Raw genomic sequence first — 15840 nt, 5'->3', positions numbered from 1 at the left:
TCCTCACCAAGACCCGCGGCCCCGTTGCTCGAAGCCACTTTTACCCCAGATTCCAGACGATCGTGCCACTGCTAGGCCGGAGGGCTGCTCAATCATAGGCCCCTCATTCTGATTAACCAGCCAGATGATAAAACAAGCAGAATCATGACGCTCAGACGACTCGTCTGGCCCAGAGGCCGTCTTGATGGACTGGCAATGCTCAAAAAGCAGCATCATGAGCCTATACCATTCAGACATGGGCGACCAACTTCAGGCCGGCGCTATTTAGCGTCTCACAAGGCAGTCTCCCACAGCCAGCGCCATTTATTCCCAGACTTGATGCCGCCAACCGTTTGCCCGGAACTTGGAAATCTGCTAGAGTCCATCCAGAAGCTGGACACATCGCAAATCAGCTGGGAATTCACTGCCTGGACTGATATATTGAGCGATGAGAATTCTCCAGGTCACGAGGCAGCAGTTCGAGAAGCCAGAGAGCTCCCCGGGCCTACCCTTTCTGAGATTCTGCGCAGCATTGACCCTCTTCTCTCGACAGAGGTCGATATTGCCCACGGACTAAATCTCACTCAGGGACATGCTCAATTCACCTTCCCTGGCAAGCTGTTGAACCAATTTGGTGTTCGCAAAGTCCACCATGGCATTCTTCAAGGCGTTCGGACACTCATTACCATCCGTAGTGAAGCACCGTCACCTCACAGCTTAACAACGGCCGACTACGAAGTGGCCATGAGATGCGCTGGAGCAGCAGTGGACTTCCAGCAGGCCAAAGTATTTTGGAACGCCATGGCAGCTCAGGGATTGCAAGACTCTCGCACGTCTAAATCATGGGCGGATTTCATCAAAGCCCGTTTCATGACGGAGCCGGAGTACTACCAGTTCGACCGCTCCAGAGTCGCCTTTCTTGCTCGCGACCTGTACAGCAACCGCAACCCAATGCCCATGTCAGTACTCAAGCACCAGGACAAAATCAGATTCAGTGTCAATGCCCTGAAAAGGGAACCCTGGAATCGAAGGATCGACGAGCTCGACGAAGACATGCGGCGCCTCATGCGTCGGCGTATGGGCTACAAGAGCTTCAAGAGCCACTGGATACGAGGCCTCTACTACGGACATGAGATGGACGAGGAGCTGCTGTGCACTTCCATGGTTGCCTTTGCCAGGTCCGGCTCCCTGAACTCCATCAAAAAGATGATCCTGGAGAACTACTACGGCGTCGTCGTCACCCAAAAGGACGCCTCCGGCCAGCCTGCAGACATTGAAATCTCCGGTGGCCGTGACTTTCCGCCAAACTCCCCCCTGACACCCACGCCTCGCCTCCTCCAAGCCATCGTCGAGGCCTTTGGGTCCATGTCCCACATCGTCCTCGGCACGAAGCTGCTCGACTTCGTCTCCCGCCGCTACAACATCCCCATCCCCCACAAAACATGGTCCAGCCTCCTCAACTGGACCTACATCTCCGCCTCCAAGCCCTTCAAACCCATCCGCGACATGCAAACCGGCCAACTGTCCACCTCCAGCTCCGCCGCCGACGTCCGTCACATCTGGCACGCCATGACATCGGAGCCGTACAACATCACGCCAACCTTTGCCGACCTCGACATCTACGTCAAAACCCTCATCAACCAGCGCTCCTTTGGCCAAGCCATCGCCACCATCCGCGCCCACGCAATCCCCCACTACTCCTCCCTCCTGACAAACTACCACAACGCCCTCACCGACGAGATCCTCCAGCTCGACGCTCTCGCAACCCTCTCCAAGGCCCGTGCCTCATCGCTCACCTCCCGCGCCACCTCCCGCCGCCGCCACGCCCAGCTCCTCAAAGACCACACCCACCACCTCATCGCCTCCTGGTTCAGCCGCCTCCTCAAGTCCGCCTCCGCCACCAAATCCGCGCGCGGGGGCTCCTTCGCGCACACGCGCATCCCGGACCTGCTCCTCGAGTTCCCAGACTTCTTCCACCCGCAGGTGCGATACCGCACTGCCCAGGGCCACGTCGTGCTGCAGCGGCCCGACACCGACGTCACCAAGCGCTTTGACTGGGATAACGGCACTTGGCGACAGACTTTGCCGCAGAAGAAATCGGGCATCTACGCGCGGGACTTTGAAGGCGCCGACGACCCGGAGTTTCCCTGGCCGAGGGTGAAGGATATGAAAGTGCTGGAGTGGAAGAGAGTGCCGAGAAGGAGATCGGATGTGATGCTACGGCCGCCAAGAGAATGGGCAAAGGAGGCGAGAGCGCAGGAGTGGTGGGATACGCTAGAAGAGGAGCTGATGTTGTAGATTTGTTCGATACATTGTATTGTAGAGTATATATATATCTGTATAAATAGGGGTATAGATGGATGTCATCTGTCCATAGAACAATACATCTACGAAGATTTAAAGAAAGACATTCATACGCATAAGGCAAAATTTACTTGAATCACCACAAACACATCACGAGAGGATTCTTCACGTTAAAAACAAGTAAAAGCTAAGAATTGCAGTATAGTAGTCATAATTTCGTGATTCATTCGATCCATCTATCCATGCCTTAATAGTCAATATGTACAAAGGATGAACCTAGCCTAGGGTATCTACCAGTCGTCTTTCCTCCTTCAAAATAGCTACTGCCACAGCTGAAAATATATATCCTGTCATGAAGTCGTGTTATCAAAATAGTTTATCAAAAGCCCAATAGAAAAAAAAAAAAGGTCCAGTTGTTTGTTGTAACAGCCAACTAGCACCTGAGTGTTTATACAAAAGAAGAATGCAAAGGATTGTTTTAAAAGGATTGTTTCAAAACGAATTGAAGAAAGAGCGAAATCTTTGAAAATCTGAGGCGGGAAAACATCTCAAATCATGGCATCAGATGGTAGAAGCGTCTTGATGGCACATCGCCTCATTAATTTCCTATGGCGGCTTCAGCCAAAACCCCCAGCAAGCTGGCAGCAGCGCCGCCAATGCCCACCGCACCAAGTGCTTCGGCCCAAGGCGTCTTATTGGCTGTCTTGTCTCGCCTGCGGTCATCGCGGCGATCACGGTCACTAGTGTGTAGCCGGTAGTTGTCATCTCGGTCTCGGTCTCGGTCTCTGTCTCGGTCTCGTCGATCTCGGTCTCGATCTCTATCCCTGCGATGTTTGTCGCCATATGATGGGTCGCTGTCTCGCCGTCTCCTGTCTCTGTCTTCTCGGCGCTTGGAATGGTCATCCCTGTCTCTTTCATCGCGATCTCGAGACTTCTTTGAAGAGCTGGAGTCTCGATGCTCACGACTTTCCTTTTCTGCTCGGGGATTCACCTCATAAGGTTCAGGGTCAAACCGCACGTGATTCGTGTTTTTGTTCTTCAAGATGGACTTCGGCATGGTGGAACTAGTTGGAGACGTTTTGCCTTTTTCTGGCGGGTTCACAATGATGGGATAGTTCTTATTTCCCTTTTCACCAGAGTCTTTATCATCATCGTCAGAAATGTCGCTCTGGTGCTCTGAGTCTTTGTCATCTTCGGCATTCTCATCTCGACTACTCTCCGAGCCTGTCCGCTCATGTTTCTTCGTATGGTGAGAACGCTGTTTGCTTGGGATCGTAGCTTGCCGAGAAGCACGGCATTCAGCGCTCAAACGGGCATAGTATGTAACTTGATCGGGAGACAGGCGGCCAAGGACAGCAACATAGCCTGGGCGAGCTTCGTACCGCACTCCAGCCCGGTGAAGGGCTTCGGGGCTAACGAGAGAGCGGTCGATCTTAGTCCACTCGGCGCCCATAGGGATATCCCGGCCGTAACTATCAGGAGCCAGGCGGGGCATCGGTGCGCCTCCATATGCCGGCGGAGCACTAGAACCGTACACCTGAGGTGTTCCCTCTACATGAAGATTGCTCTTTTGAGGAATCGGCTGAGGAGCTGTAGAGCCAGATATTTTGATCTCAGGCAGCGGTATTGCACCAGACATCATGGGCTGGAAGGATGGTATATCGGCCTGTGGCGGAGAGCTGCTCAAATGGAGGCCAGCCATTCCGGTACCGAGAGAGTCCAGCATGATCAAGTCTTGAGTCGAGATAAACTTAAATGAGCCGGCAACATTGCCGTCAAGTTCAACTGAAGCCCAAGAACGAGGATCATAAGAGAGCTCTGGAGTTAGCGATGGGAATGAGGGTTGATCCGGCATCAATCGTTCAGTCTTCATGCTGGTAGGAGCCTTTTGATAATCGGCGAGCGGAAAGGTCATATGGCGACCATACTTGTGCACAGACGCGGGTACAGAGTTGCCGTCTAGTTCTAAGAGGCCTTGGACAGTAGGGGGAGCGCCATCTTTGGCGGATAGCATGGTCTCGATCTCGTGAATGTAGGCGCGCAGAACATCCTGAGTGTGTCAGCCCCAATATACGTTTCATGACCAGATGCCAGGACGCCACTACATACCTCATGCTCGTCCAGCACCTTTGACGAGAACCCTTCTTTGACAAGCTCGCCCTTGAACCTTTTCCACAGCTTGTCGTCGCCACCTCCAGTAGATTTACTGTTGGCGCTATCACGACGGAAAAGCTTGCGCCCGATGGTGTCAACCTTCTCTTTGATGTATTCCAGACTGGGGCCGCGACGGCCACTGCTTGGCGGAGCGCTGCTCAGTTGCACCAGATCCAAAAAGGCATCTATGACTGTCTTTTGGTGAACCAGCTTGGTCTGCACAGCAGCGATGCCCTCAGCAGCGCCATCAGCATACGGCCCCCCGCCCCTGGTGTTCAGATCCAGCACAAGCTCGAGCTGCTTCAGCGTAGTCTGAGAGTCCTTGATGATGGAGTTTAGCTGCTTCAGATAAGACGATGAGTCTGAGGCGTTTAAGCGTGAATCCGGGTCGGCGGCCTCGACGCGGAGATCGCGCAGGGCATTGTGGAGGTTGCGAACGGCCTGAGAAGCGTCTGTCGAGAGCAACGGGACAGTTGACTGAGTGGTGCGCACGTGAAGGGTTCTGGCAAAGGCGTCGACGGCATCGATGTGTTGGACGACGGAACTACCGCTCATAGCTATGGAAAAATGCTCTACGGAGGATGCGATGAGATGCAATGCGATGTTGCTGGCTTGGGCGAAGAAATAGTACCTATGTATATAGGCTGTGGTAAGTTTAAAGTCGAAGCCAAGTCTGCGAGTTAAGCAAACTTGTCTGTGTACACTTTTGTCTTTTGGGAGGAAAAAAAAATGAAGACAAAAAAAAATCACGTTGGGCCGCAGTTGAGACAAGAGGTCGTCTGCGCTCGTGTGTGTCCTCGTGATAGGTAGGGCAGCTCGGCGGGCTGATGTCGTGATGACTGGCAGCTGGTTGGTCAGCACCGATGAGTGAGCTGAGATGGCGCAGCAGAGCCTGGGGCTTCGGGAGTCTGGGGCGCTCGTATCGTCAAAGTATCTCCGAATGGATGGAGAAGCCTGGATGCGATGGTGGAGGAGACGCTGAGATTTGAGACAAGGGAAAGCAAAGAAAAGCAGAAGGGAAAGCAGAAGAAGGATTCGTCGAGAGACGGCCACGCTTTTCAGCTCTCAGTACCTGAGGCAGAGAGGAGGAGGTCGGCCATCGTGCCCGGGTGGTAAACAAGACTTAAAAGCATAGCAGTTGTGTGTACTGCTACCTGCCAAGTACTCTCTAGCCGTGCCTGCATAGTGAACCAAGCATTGGACCATCATCCACCCATCACTTGCAGCAGCCGCCCCAGCCCCTCCTTCGAGTTCTCGGCCATCTCAGCGTCTCAAGTCACTGCACAGGGCGCCCCGAAATGAAACAAACCCATACACGGGCTGGGCTGGGCTGGTCTGCCGATCCAGCGTCCACAGACTCGGACACGCGCCTCGAGCCAAGGTTGAGGAAACAAAGAGAGCACCAAGCATGTGGCTTCACCACGGGCTGTGACGTCGTTGGACCAGCCCCGCCAAAAGCCTGAGTGGGGGAGTTTAGTGCTGCCACAAGAACGCTATGACCTCTATACTGTAATGGTGGTGGTGGTGGTTGTGGTGGTACAGCATTAACAGAAAGGTTGAAGCCTGGAGCTGGAGGCCAATCCCGACCCCTGCTGCGGCCACTCGCAACACCAGCAGGATTTCCCTGCATCTCATTACCAGTAGGTAATAGTACCTAGTCGGGTACCTTTACCTATCATTGCTGATACAGGTACAGGCGCAGGCACAGGTACAGGTACCATGTCGCTACTCGCAGCAACTGCCACTGCGCTAAAGCGTCCAGCCGGTCTCGGTGCAGGCCCTAGCGCGTGTACCTAGAAGCAGCCCTGGAAGGCGTCGGTATTCCGTCCACGTTGGCGGGTGCAGCTACCTAGTACTTACCAGCAGCACCTGTGCCTGGAGCCCAATTTTTCAGAGGCTGGGCTAAAAGCCACATGTTTGCCAAATATTAGTGCAGTACAGAACGGCTATCAGTTGGCTAGCAGTCGGCCGGGCGGCAGCAGCCTTGGGAAAAGCCTGACGCAGCAGCCGGGCCCGTTGGTTCCGATCTGCCCAGTTTAGCCATTTGGCGACGGCGTCGTGCTACGTCAAGATTGCATCTGCCTGACGGTACTCGACGGTATCGATACATTGGCATCAGTAAGAGTCACAATCTCAGTCAGCAATTGTCAATGTCTCTCTCCTTCTTTCTGCTTCCCTTCACGATGGATTCTTGAAAAATTTTCCTCTTCTTTTTGCCATTTGCCACCTCCCTCGTGTCTCGCCATCACTCGCACTTCAAGAATACGACTCTTTGGACCCTGCCTGCATCTTGACTTTAAGGTTAATAACCGCGGCCACCACCCAACGTACATATGCACGGCTTGTCTCGTCTCAGCGAGGCTGTGCCGCTGCAAAACTCCACCTGCAAATTCCCAGGCACTACTAATCTGGTACTAGTACTATTACTAACACGATCGCGGAAACCGAGCCCGGCCTGTATGTGCGGTGGCAATCGCCTTGCTCGGAGTGAGACAAAGCGCCGAGACTCTGCAAGGCGAATGCGGAGATGGAGACGTTGATGCCGCGCATATATGCATGTCTAGAAACCAACACTTGCTTTTGCTGGTTTAAAAAAAGAAGTGCGAGCGTTACATTGCAGCTTCAGCTTGTCGCCTCTCGCCTCCCAGCCAAGCAATAATTGGATGTCCATTCACTATCTGTGCAACTCTGTGCACAGACAACCTCCCCCACGCATCGTGTACTTGACATGAGCTCAAGCTTCAGCACTAGAATAGGTAACACCCCCCTCTCCTGCGTCCGTTCTTCTGACAGCCCTGCGTTTCTTTGCCCTCCCATTCGTCCGAGTCTGACGCCCATTCTTTTCATATCAGTCCGGCTAACTACATCCTGCATGTAGGTTCTGGCTACACTGCATCCTAAGACTCTCAGCTCACCACCAAAGCCCCCAATTCAGCTGGGAGAAAGGGCTTCTGGGCTCATTGCTTAGTGTTAACGTGGTGGAATTACTGCATTGCCTCACAGACGATCCCTCCACTAATCACATGCTCGTCTACGCATCCCGCACAAGCCCGGTTTCAGATACCATCATGCAACACACCTCGAGTATGGATGTGCTGGCGAGATGTCATGCATGCTTGCTCGCCCTGCTTTCCACTCTGCAATCGCTTATCCTTTTCGGAAGCGTCATGTGGTCTATAGCCATATTTCTCTTCTTCGTCTTCCTTTTCAACTCGCCCGTAGGCATATATTGTTATGTTCCTCTATTTTTCAAAAACTCGCCAAGGTACAAACACCCTCGGCATCATCATATTTGCTATGTACAAAACCGGCAATTACCTCGTATCAACCGTACCGTATATAGCCGCTACTACTATATTTTTCTTCATTCCCAACAATGGTATTATCCAGCTTAACAAAGTATTAGAAGCTGCCAACCAATTTATTCAGTCTCCTTCACCGAAACTCGCTCACCACCCCCCTTCAGAGCATGTCATGCATGTGAAGCCTCACTTTTTTTTCTCCGACTAGTTGCCCAAGTGAGATACCCATTCCGTCTGAGCCGCATTAGTCAAAGATCCTACCATCCATCGCGCCCTTTTCTCTCTAAGGCTGCCTTTCTAGAAGCCCTTTCTCCTCCACAAAAATAAATAAATAAATAAATAAAAAGCCTAATACAATTGACTCTTTGCATGGGCCTCTTAACTTTCTGCCGCCTGTTCAAAAGCGCAGATCTGCGGCTCAAATCGAGAGTTTCTCCAAGGAATAAGCCTCCACCTTTTGACTGATCAGGTGTCCCATCTCTCGAACGCTCCTCTGCATCACTTCACCTCCCGACACCACCTTCTCTCTGGTAGGCAGCGACTTTGTCTTCAAGCCAAGCGGCAGCAGTTTGGATTCCCGGTTCTCTACCTGGAAAAGGATCGATTTATTCTGTGATGCTCTGACTGCGCCACCCTTTTGGGCCGCGTTTCCGAATCGCACAGTCTCACCCAGGATGCCATTCAGGAAGACGGCTTCTTCAATTCCTTCTAGCGCGGCTGTCACTTCCAGCCGGAGGGCGGTCAGGAAGTCGCTGGCTTCGGCCTTGTCAGCCCATGAGATGGCGTCGTTAAATAGCCATCCACCAGCTCCAACAGCGTCCAGGCATCGGCCCAAGAGGTCTGCAATCAGCGCAATGACGCCATCCGGTGGAGGCTCGTTGCCTTCCGAATCAAAGCTGGTAGGATCAATGTACAGCGAGGTCCATGCCCCGCGCAGTAATTCCACTCGTAGCAGGTAGATGAGTGACATGATATCCTCCGTCGATACTGTTGTTCGGAGAGCCTTGACGGTAGAGACTGCAGGCAGCCGCCACAGCTTGGTAAATGCCAAAGTCAATCCGCGCGAGCGGCTGCTTGTCTCATCGCCCAGGTAATGTTCTGTGACAGCAATCTTTCGCTCCAAGTCATCCAGGTCCATTTCAATATCATCGTCCTTGCCGCTGTTGCCAGCATGGGGCTCGCTCGTCAAAAGCTTGGTGGCGTCCATTTTGCCCTCAGGAATCAAGTCCATGCTGAGCATCAGGGACCTGATGGCGAGTAAAAGTTCAACCTCGCCCAGCTTGGTTGCCTGCAGGTAGTTTAGCAGCAGGGTCAGCGAGAGATCAGCGTCCGCAAGACTTCGGATCAAGTCTCCTGCTACGGCGCGGTTGTCTGAAGCTTCGGGCGCGAGTTCATCTCGGAAGGCCGTTCTCAAATTAGACAGAGTGAGATGGCCCGCGACCACAAGGTAAGTTGTCACATTGCTCTCGGGCAAGACGAGACGCAGCTCTGGCCGTGTAGAGTCGCCAATCTCCTTGATGTCAACTGAGAATACTTGAGTGATGGCGTAAATGATCCATCTGCGATCTACCGCAGGGTAGGATGATCCAGACAGCCACTCCCACTCTGGTAGTTCTTGCGCATCGGAACCGTCCTGAGTCTTTGTATTATCGCCATTCGGCAGCCCTGTGCTTCTCTTGGACACGTTAAATTTGCGGCGCAAGATGTCCTCCCATTTGTTGAGATCGTTATTTGCGAGTAACTTATCGGCCGCTTCTGTTTCGGCTTGGAATTGGACGAGATAGTCACTTGTAAGCGTTCCTGGGACCAGTCTAGTAAATTCAGATGACACTTCACATCTGATCTTCTTGGATGGCACTTCAAGACCAGTGCCTCGCCCAATAGAGTCAATCAGGAGGCCTTCCTTTCGTCTTTTGCCAGGGTTCTTTGGCGGCTCGACTTGAATGGTCACAAGAATGTTCTCTACAAGAGCAACAACTGTATCTTGGCTCCGCAGGTAGCTAATTAGCTGGCAAGATCGAGGTGTCTCGCCTTCAGTTGGGATTTCAGACCAGTCCAGGGAGGCCTTGGAGTGGATAGATCGATACTGGTAATTGTAAAGACCAATAGAGTTCAACGAAGAAGCGAGAATAAAGGGCTTGAAAAGTCGGACAAAGGTTTGAGCATTCTCTGCCTCGATCGACGACTTGAGTTTGGGCACAGCACCTGTCATGTCGTAGACACCAATAGCTCCTTGCTGAAGCTGAAGCAGAAGGCCCGACTGCACATCCACCTGGTAGATGGGGGATTCAGCATTGTCTTGGCTAGCGATTGAAGTAATTGGCACAATCTCGAGGGGAACGAGATGCTGCACGTCAGCCGATGCTGAGGAGCTTCCAGACACTGCTGCCAACACGATCAAATGTCGGTTCTCCACGTTTTGGCTGAAGCTCTTCGAGATCAGAACAACAAGCTCCACTTCAGAGCCTACAGACTTTGGTAGAGCACTAAAGACTTCGGGTCGATTCTTAAATAGCCCTTCGTTGAACTCGGCAGTGCTTCCTGAAAGTGCATATTCGATATGGAACTCGGAAACGGCGGCAGCCACTGAATCTTGAAGCATTGACTTGGAAGACGAGGACCATTGCACATCCAGAGACTCCCCAGACAAACACACAACCTCTCCGTCTTCACAAACAGCTATTACATCCCCAATGTTTGCGGACTGACTTGTGGGCGAAGAGCAGGTGATGTACTTGACAGCAGAGGTCTGCAAGACTTGTGAAACGCTGTTCGATGTCGTTTTCCCGTCACGGTGCGCCACATCCTTGAATAGAGTGATTTTGTGAGCCCCGTTGTCGGCGGTTGCTATGAATGTATATCGCAAGGCATCGGTGGTGTTGTTTCGACGGACTCTGACAGAGTATGGAGGGCAAGTAAACGATTCTTGAGGCGGGATTGGATAAGATGTGATGAGTCTTGACGCGGGGACCTGTGGTTTTTAACATTGTCAGCAAATTTTCTTTGCTAAAGAGCAATAGCAAAATCCTCATCTCATACATCGTAGATGCTCGTTGTCTCTCCGTCAACGCCAACAACAAGCTCGGTTCGCTTCCTCTTCTTCTGGCCGTCGCGCTGGCCGTACACCTCTCTGGCCACGATATTTCCCTTGGTATGGTCCAGAGGCTTCGGCAAGTGCGCCAGAATGTATGGCTTGTGTATCCTGTATTCGGAAGCCATGGCGATGCTTGTTGGTGTCCTGGAAGTCGTGCAGTCCAATGGCTGATATTTTGCGACTCCTAGCGATTCTAGCTATCGCTGATAAAAAAAAAAAAAAGTTGGCGACGGCGTTGCAAAATTCCGTTAGTGGGGTGGCTTAGGTAATGGCCATGGCGGGGCTCTCGATGGTAGCGCGAATCCGCTGTAATCCCTGCCGCTGTACAAGTGCACGCGTTAATGGGAGATGGACGCGTCGAATTGCTCTCGAAGTCGAGAAACGCGAGCTGCTCGGAGACCTTTGCACCAGATGAGGACTCGACAATAGACGTGGGATATCGGCGAGGCTCGGAGGACTTGTGTGTTTTGTATTTTCACACATTCTGATTCATAAAGCAGTTCTATCATCCATCCTCAGCTTCATTGTTCTCCGATATCGACGTCAGCCACCAAGCAGCAACTTCATGTCGGACTAAGGTGGGACAAGACACAAAAGCGTTGGCAAACTCGAAGCATAAACGTGCTAATGCAGCCCTTTGTCTTGAACAGTCTCTCTGGGATCAATGGGACCGGTCCTGGTCGCTACGATGGTGCAGGGCGAAAATGGTGACCCATCGTCCAAGAAGCTTCATCCGTTCTTCACCAAGAGCGATCCCGATCAACCCGCTGCTCAGCCTGCGATACCTCCGCTAGAATCGACTCAGCCTGCACCTGATGAGCCACCGCCGACCACAGCTGAGGGTTCTACACGAAAACGGCAACGGACAGATACTTCCACAGTTCACGATGATCCCGAAGCCAAGAAGTCTCGACGAGGAAAGAAGAGCGCAAAACAAACACTTAGCGGGGCTATTTTAAGTCATCTCAACAAGCCAGACAAGAATGGCGGACATGAAAGCGATGTTCCAGTCACACAGCTAGCTCAAAGCCTTGCCCTATCGACGGTTAGCGAAATGCAAGCACCGGGACTGCAGCCGAATGAGACCACTGGACAGGCTGCGGACAACTCCATATCCTCGAATCCATCTGCCGACCCTCTGCGACAACAAACACCCGTCCCTGCACAACAGAAAAAGGTACTCAAGTTCAATCCAAAAACTGGAACTCTGGGCTCACCTCCGAAGCCCAAAGCTATAAACAAGCCGAGTCGAGTAATCACAATCAAATATGGACGGGATGATGAGCATCGGAAGGCCTTGGGCGACAAGATTGTGGCAATTTTTGAAGGAAAGCTACAATTATCGCCTGTGCCGAGCAAAAAGCAAGGCACAAAGCCCAAGTCACAGCAGGCAGACGGAGCAGCCGACAAGTCAAAAACTACACATCCATTCTTCACGGGCAAGACGAAGCCGCAGCCTGGTACCAGTGCTCCAAACGATTCAACGAATAAATCCTCAAGTCACAGCCGCGTATTTATGTCTACTCCAGTCTCGCCAAAGAAACTCAAGATACCATTTTCTACAGGCAAAGCTATCCAGTTTGGAGTGAAATCAGGAGGTACAAAAGTTCCTGGAGCAATGTACCCGTTATGGCCGGCGCACGGGATGGCCCATGTACGTGATTGTGAATACCCACACGCAAGGCCAACTATTCGAGAATCTGGTATAAGGCACAGGAGGTCAAAAAGGGTGGCCGTCTCTATTGGACCACACGAGTCTGTATTGCAACATCTTTTATACGACCTAGACATGGCAGGAATACAGAAGAGTCTCCCTAAAGACGACAACAGCTTTTTGCCAGCGCCTGCCGAATTACGACTACCTCAAAGGCACTTTGAGAGCGGTCGAAAACTCCAGAGACGAATCCGATCCCAGCTACAGAGCAACTTTGCTAATCATCATCTTCCTGACGAGGTTGATCTTGACATCGATGAGCTTGCCAGTCAAAAGCCTCCCAAAATTCATCCAGCCATCAGCCGTCTTTACAATTCACTATGCACGCAACTCTCAGCTTTCGATAAATCACAGTGTGAAAGTAGCAGCTGGATCCAAAAGTACGCGCCAACTACGGCCGCCCAAGTATTACAACCAGGAAGAGAAGCATTGCTTCTTAGCGACTGGCTACACGCTCTCAGGGTAGAGTCTGTGGAATCCGGGAGTTCTGAAGGAGACAAAGGGAAAGGCAAACCGAAGAAGAAGAGGAAGAAGAATAAACTCGACGGCTTCGTCATCGATAGTGAGTCGGAGGAAGCTGAGATGGACGAGATTTCCGATAACGAAGGGGACTGGGCCGTATTACCCAGCTCGGCACTGGTTAAGAAGTCTGTGATGCGCACAGTCAACCCGACAAGCAAAGGCAGCAACCGTCTCAAAAATGCCATTATTTTGAGCGGCCCCCATGGTAGCGGCAAGACAGCTGCGGTCTATGCGGCTGCAAAGGAGTTAGACTTTGAGATTTTTGAGATAAATTCGGGCAGTCGAAGAAGCGGAAAGGACATTTTAGAGAAAGTTGGCGATATGACACGGAATCACCTGGTGCAACACAACCGAGCCGAACCTACCGCCATCGATCCAGAAGAGGTGGCCAACGACATCAACTCAGGGAAACAAGGCATGATGACGTCTTTTTTTAAACCGAAGATGAATGCACAGCCCACAAAGCCCGGAGCAAAGCAGCCCAAGCAGGACTTTGAGAAAGAGACAAAAGCTCCGTCTAAAAGCCAGAAGCAGTCTCTCATTCTCCTCGAAGAGGTTGACGTTTTGTTTGAAGAAGACAAGCAGTTCTGGGCAACATTGATAAGTCTCATTGCACAGTCCAAACGACCGTTTATTATGACATGCAACAACGAAAGCATAGTGCCTATAGATACCTTGAATCTACATGGAATCTTCCGCTTCTCGCCAGCCCCTCATGGCCCAGCCGTGGACCTGTGCCTCCTTATTGCTGCTAACGAAGGCCATGCTCTTCAGAGATCGGCTGTTGAAGCATTGTATAATTCTCGCAATAAGGATCTGAGAGCAACAATAACGGAGCTTAACTACTGGTGTCAAATTGGAGTTGGTGATCGTAAGGGAGGATTTGACTGGTTCTATCTTCGCTGGCCTAAAGGCTCTGACCTTGACGAGAATGGCGACGTGGTGCGAGTTATCAGCGAAGATACCTACTACAAAGGCATGGGGTGGCTTAACCGCGACCCCATTGTCAGCAGTAGAGGACTTGCTGCCGAAGAAGAGGCCATAGACCAAGCTTGGGACTTTTGGGGCTTCGACATGGGAGACTGGTGCAACAGTACCAACATGAACTCTTGGAGCGCAGCCACTACAAAGCCCAGAGACGAGAGAAATTTAACAACACTAGGAATGCTAGAAGCATATGACGATTTTTGCAGTGCTATGAGCTGTGCGGATCTCTGTTCTGGAGGCGCCTACGGCATCAAGTTACAGGAGAAGCTGGATCCAACGCTACCCGACCTTCCAAGCCGCATCAAGGAAGACTATATCATAGGACAAGCTCTCCTAGAAGCCAACCCTGTGGTGCATTATGCTGCGCCAAACAAAGCCATGTCAATATCCATCATGTCCCTGGCCCGCGCAGCTTTGCGTAAATCGACCACAGAGGAGTTAGATGGGACCGCACCAAAAGCCCCGATTCTAAAGCCAGTAGATGAGGAACAGGCAATTTGCATCATCGATTCATCTTTCCGATATTACCCTCACCAAACAACCAGGATGGATATTGCCATTGCATTCGACCCCATTGCTATAGCTCCCAAGGCTATTCCGACAACGTACCTCGATCCATCCGTCTTCGATCGGACAATGCAATTAATCGTCCTTGACGTCGCACCATGGATTCGGGGCATCGTAGCATATGAACATCAGCTCATGCAAAGGCGCCTAAAGCTGAGCAATCTCCTCAGCGAAGGTGGCGGCAAACGCAAGCGAATGCGCACGACGAGGAGCGCGTACTCGGCACTAGAAGGCGGAGAACGGCGGGCTACTCGCAGAGAGAGGTACTTTGGCGATTGTCTGTCTACGCTGTATGTTATGCGCACTGGTGGCGAGAAGTGGATGGATCTGATAGCGGAGGAGGTCGCGAAATCTGAGGCGGGAGACAGCACTGCTGCAAGTAGTCCTGTGTCTGATGATTTAGCATTGCAGCAATGATATACATGTATATGGGCGTACGCAAGCAGCAAGGTGGTTGATCAACATTGGATTGGAGCATGGGAGCATACGCTGGGTTGTTTGCCGGCTTTTTTCGTAGCGTTAAAGATCTCGAACATCTAGATAGGAGGACTATGAACCATAACAAATTTAGAGCATATAAGATTCTAGATGATGGTTATACATCCTGAAATGAAGTTGTGAATCCCATTTCAGCGTGAACAGTGCTGCTCGTCTTCTCCTTTGCTCTGGATATATCATAGCTACGGCTCTCTATCAAGTACTAGGCCCCCCCTCCAAAAAAAAAAAAAAAAAAGTCCTATATAAACTACACTCGTGATAACAAACCCTTCAATACCAACTCCACTACCCTATACTTATCCTCCCAGTTGTCAAATCTGCAAAAAGCACTCACTATTCTAATACAAAGCTTACAAGCAGCACCCACACACCCACAACACAAACAATGAGTCTCCTCACCCCTTGTTCGCCGCTTAAAAGCTTCAAATGGCCAATTTTCAGCTAGCCAAGAAAGCGAAGCTAGCACAGGCAATATGTAATACCCATCACTAGATCCAGAAGCTAACACCCAGCACACACTACTAACAAGGATGAAGAAATTTGATGCTGCTACTACTAGCTGAAATGCTCTCTCTACAGATGCTTGGGCCATGTATGAATTCAGCCGAGATTCGAGTATCTCACTTTCTAACAGACCATCTAATTTAGGTGCATGATGCTATGTATCGCGGTGAAAGCTCCAGCGCAAATGCTATGCCTCTCCTCGAAAAAATTGCACT

At 51.4% G+C, this 15840-nt stretch overlaps 4 protein-coding genes across 4 annotated transcripts; 2 read left to right on the top strand and 2 right to left on the bottom strand.

Moving 5' to 3' along the window:
* The first annotated feature begins 52 nt into the window (after positions 1-52).
* Positions 53-2423, top strand: TrAFT101_011866 (uncharacterized protein). The gene has a single exon (XM_024908585.2). The coding sequence runs from the start codon at positions 145-147 to the stop codon at positions 2275-2277; it is 2133 nt and encodes a 710-aa protein (XP_024757704.1). The 5' UTR covers positions 53-144; the 3' UTR covers positions 2278-2423.
* Positions 2424-2479: 56 nt separating this feature from the next.
* On the bottom strand, positions 2480-5799 carry TrAFT101_011865 (uncharacterized protein). Its single transcript, XM_066129403.1, has 3 exons — positions 5069-5799; positions 4393-5009; positions 2480-4333 (listed from the first exon to the last, which is right to left on the bottom strand). The coding sequence occupies exons 2-3, from the start codon at positions 4990-4992 to the stop codon at positions 2882-2884; spliced, it is 2052 nt and encodes a 683-aa protein (XP_065985537.1). The 5' UTR covers positions 4993-5009; positions 5069-5799; the 3' UTR covers positions 2480-2881.
* Positions 5800-8060: 2261 nt separating this feature from the next.
* TrAFT101_011864 (uncharacterized protein) lies at positions 8061-11024 on the bottom strand. Its single transcript, XM_024906922.2, has 2 exons — positions 10779-11024; positions 8061-10710 (listed from the first exon to the last, which is right to left on the bottom strand). The coding sequence occupies exons 1-2, from the start codon at positions 10956-10958 to the stop codon at positions 8158-8160; spliced, it is 2733 nt and encodes a 910-aa protein (XP_024757707.2). The 5' UTR covers positions 10959-11024; the 3' UTR covers positions 8061-8157.
* A 158-nt stretch (positions 11025-11182) lies between these two features.
* Positions 11183-15250, top strand: TrAFT101_012078 (uncharacterized protein). Its single transcript, XM_024911035.2, has 2 exons — positions 11183-11411; positions 11484-15250. The coding sequence occupies exon 2, from the start codon at positions 11498-11500 to the stop codon at positions 15038-15040; it is 3543 nt and encodes a 1180-aa protein (XP_024757708.1). The 5' UTR covers positions 11183-11411; positions 11484-11497; the 3' UTR covers positions 15041-15250.
* Positions 15251-15840: the final 590 nt, after the last annotated feature.

The sequence above is a fragment of the Trichoderma asperellum genome, chromosome 7, assembly GCF_020647865.1.
Source record: "Trichoderma asperellum chromosome 7, complete sequence".
NCBI classification, from domain to species: Eukaryota; Fungi; Ascomycota; class Sordariomycetes; order Hypocreales; family Hypocreaceae; genus Trichoderma; species Trichoderma asperellum.
The sequence above is the reverse complement of the archived record's forward strand: the minus strand, read 5'-3'. Positions and strand labels throughout refer to the sequence as shown.

Bases quoted from the DNA above. Each gene is read 5' to 3' on its own strand.
- TrAFT101_011866 (XM_024908585.2), top strand. From the start codon at position 145: ATGACGCTCAGACGACTCGTCTGGCCCAGAGGCCGTCTTGATGGACTG.
- TrAFT101_011865 (XM_066129403.1), bottom strand. From the start codon at position 4,992: ATGAGCGGTAGTTCCGTCGTCCAACACATCGATGCCGTCGACGCCTTT. The intron at 4,334-4,392 runs GTATGTAGTGGC...TGACACACTCAG, and splicing joins AGGTGCTGGACGAGCATGAG to GATGTTCTGCGCGCCTACAT.
- TrAFT101_011864 (XM_024906922.2), bottom strand. From the start codon at position 10,958: ATGGCTTCCGAATACAGGATACACAAGCCATACATTCTGGCGCACTTG. The intron at 10,711-10,778 runs GTATGAGATGAG...TAAAAACCACAG, and splicing joins AGACAACGAGCATCTACGAT to GTCCCCGCGTCAAGACTCAT.
- TrAFT101_012078 (XM_024911035.2), top strand. From the start codon at position 11,498: ATGGGACCGGTCCTGGTCGCTACGATGGTGCAGGGCGAAAATGGTGAC.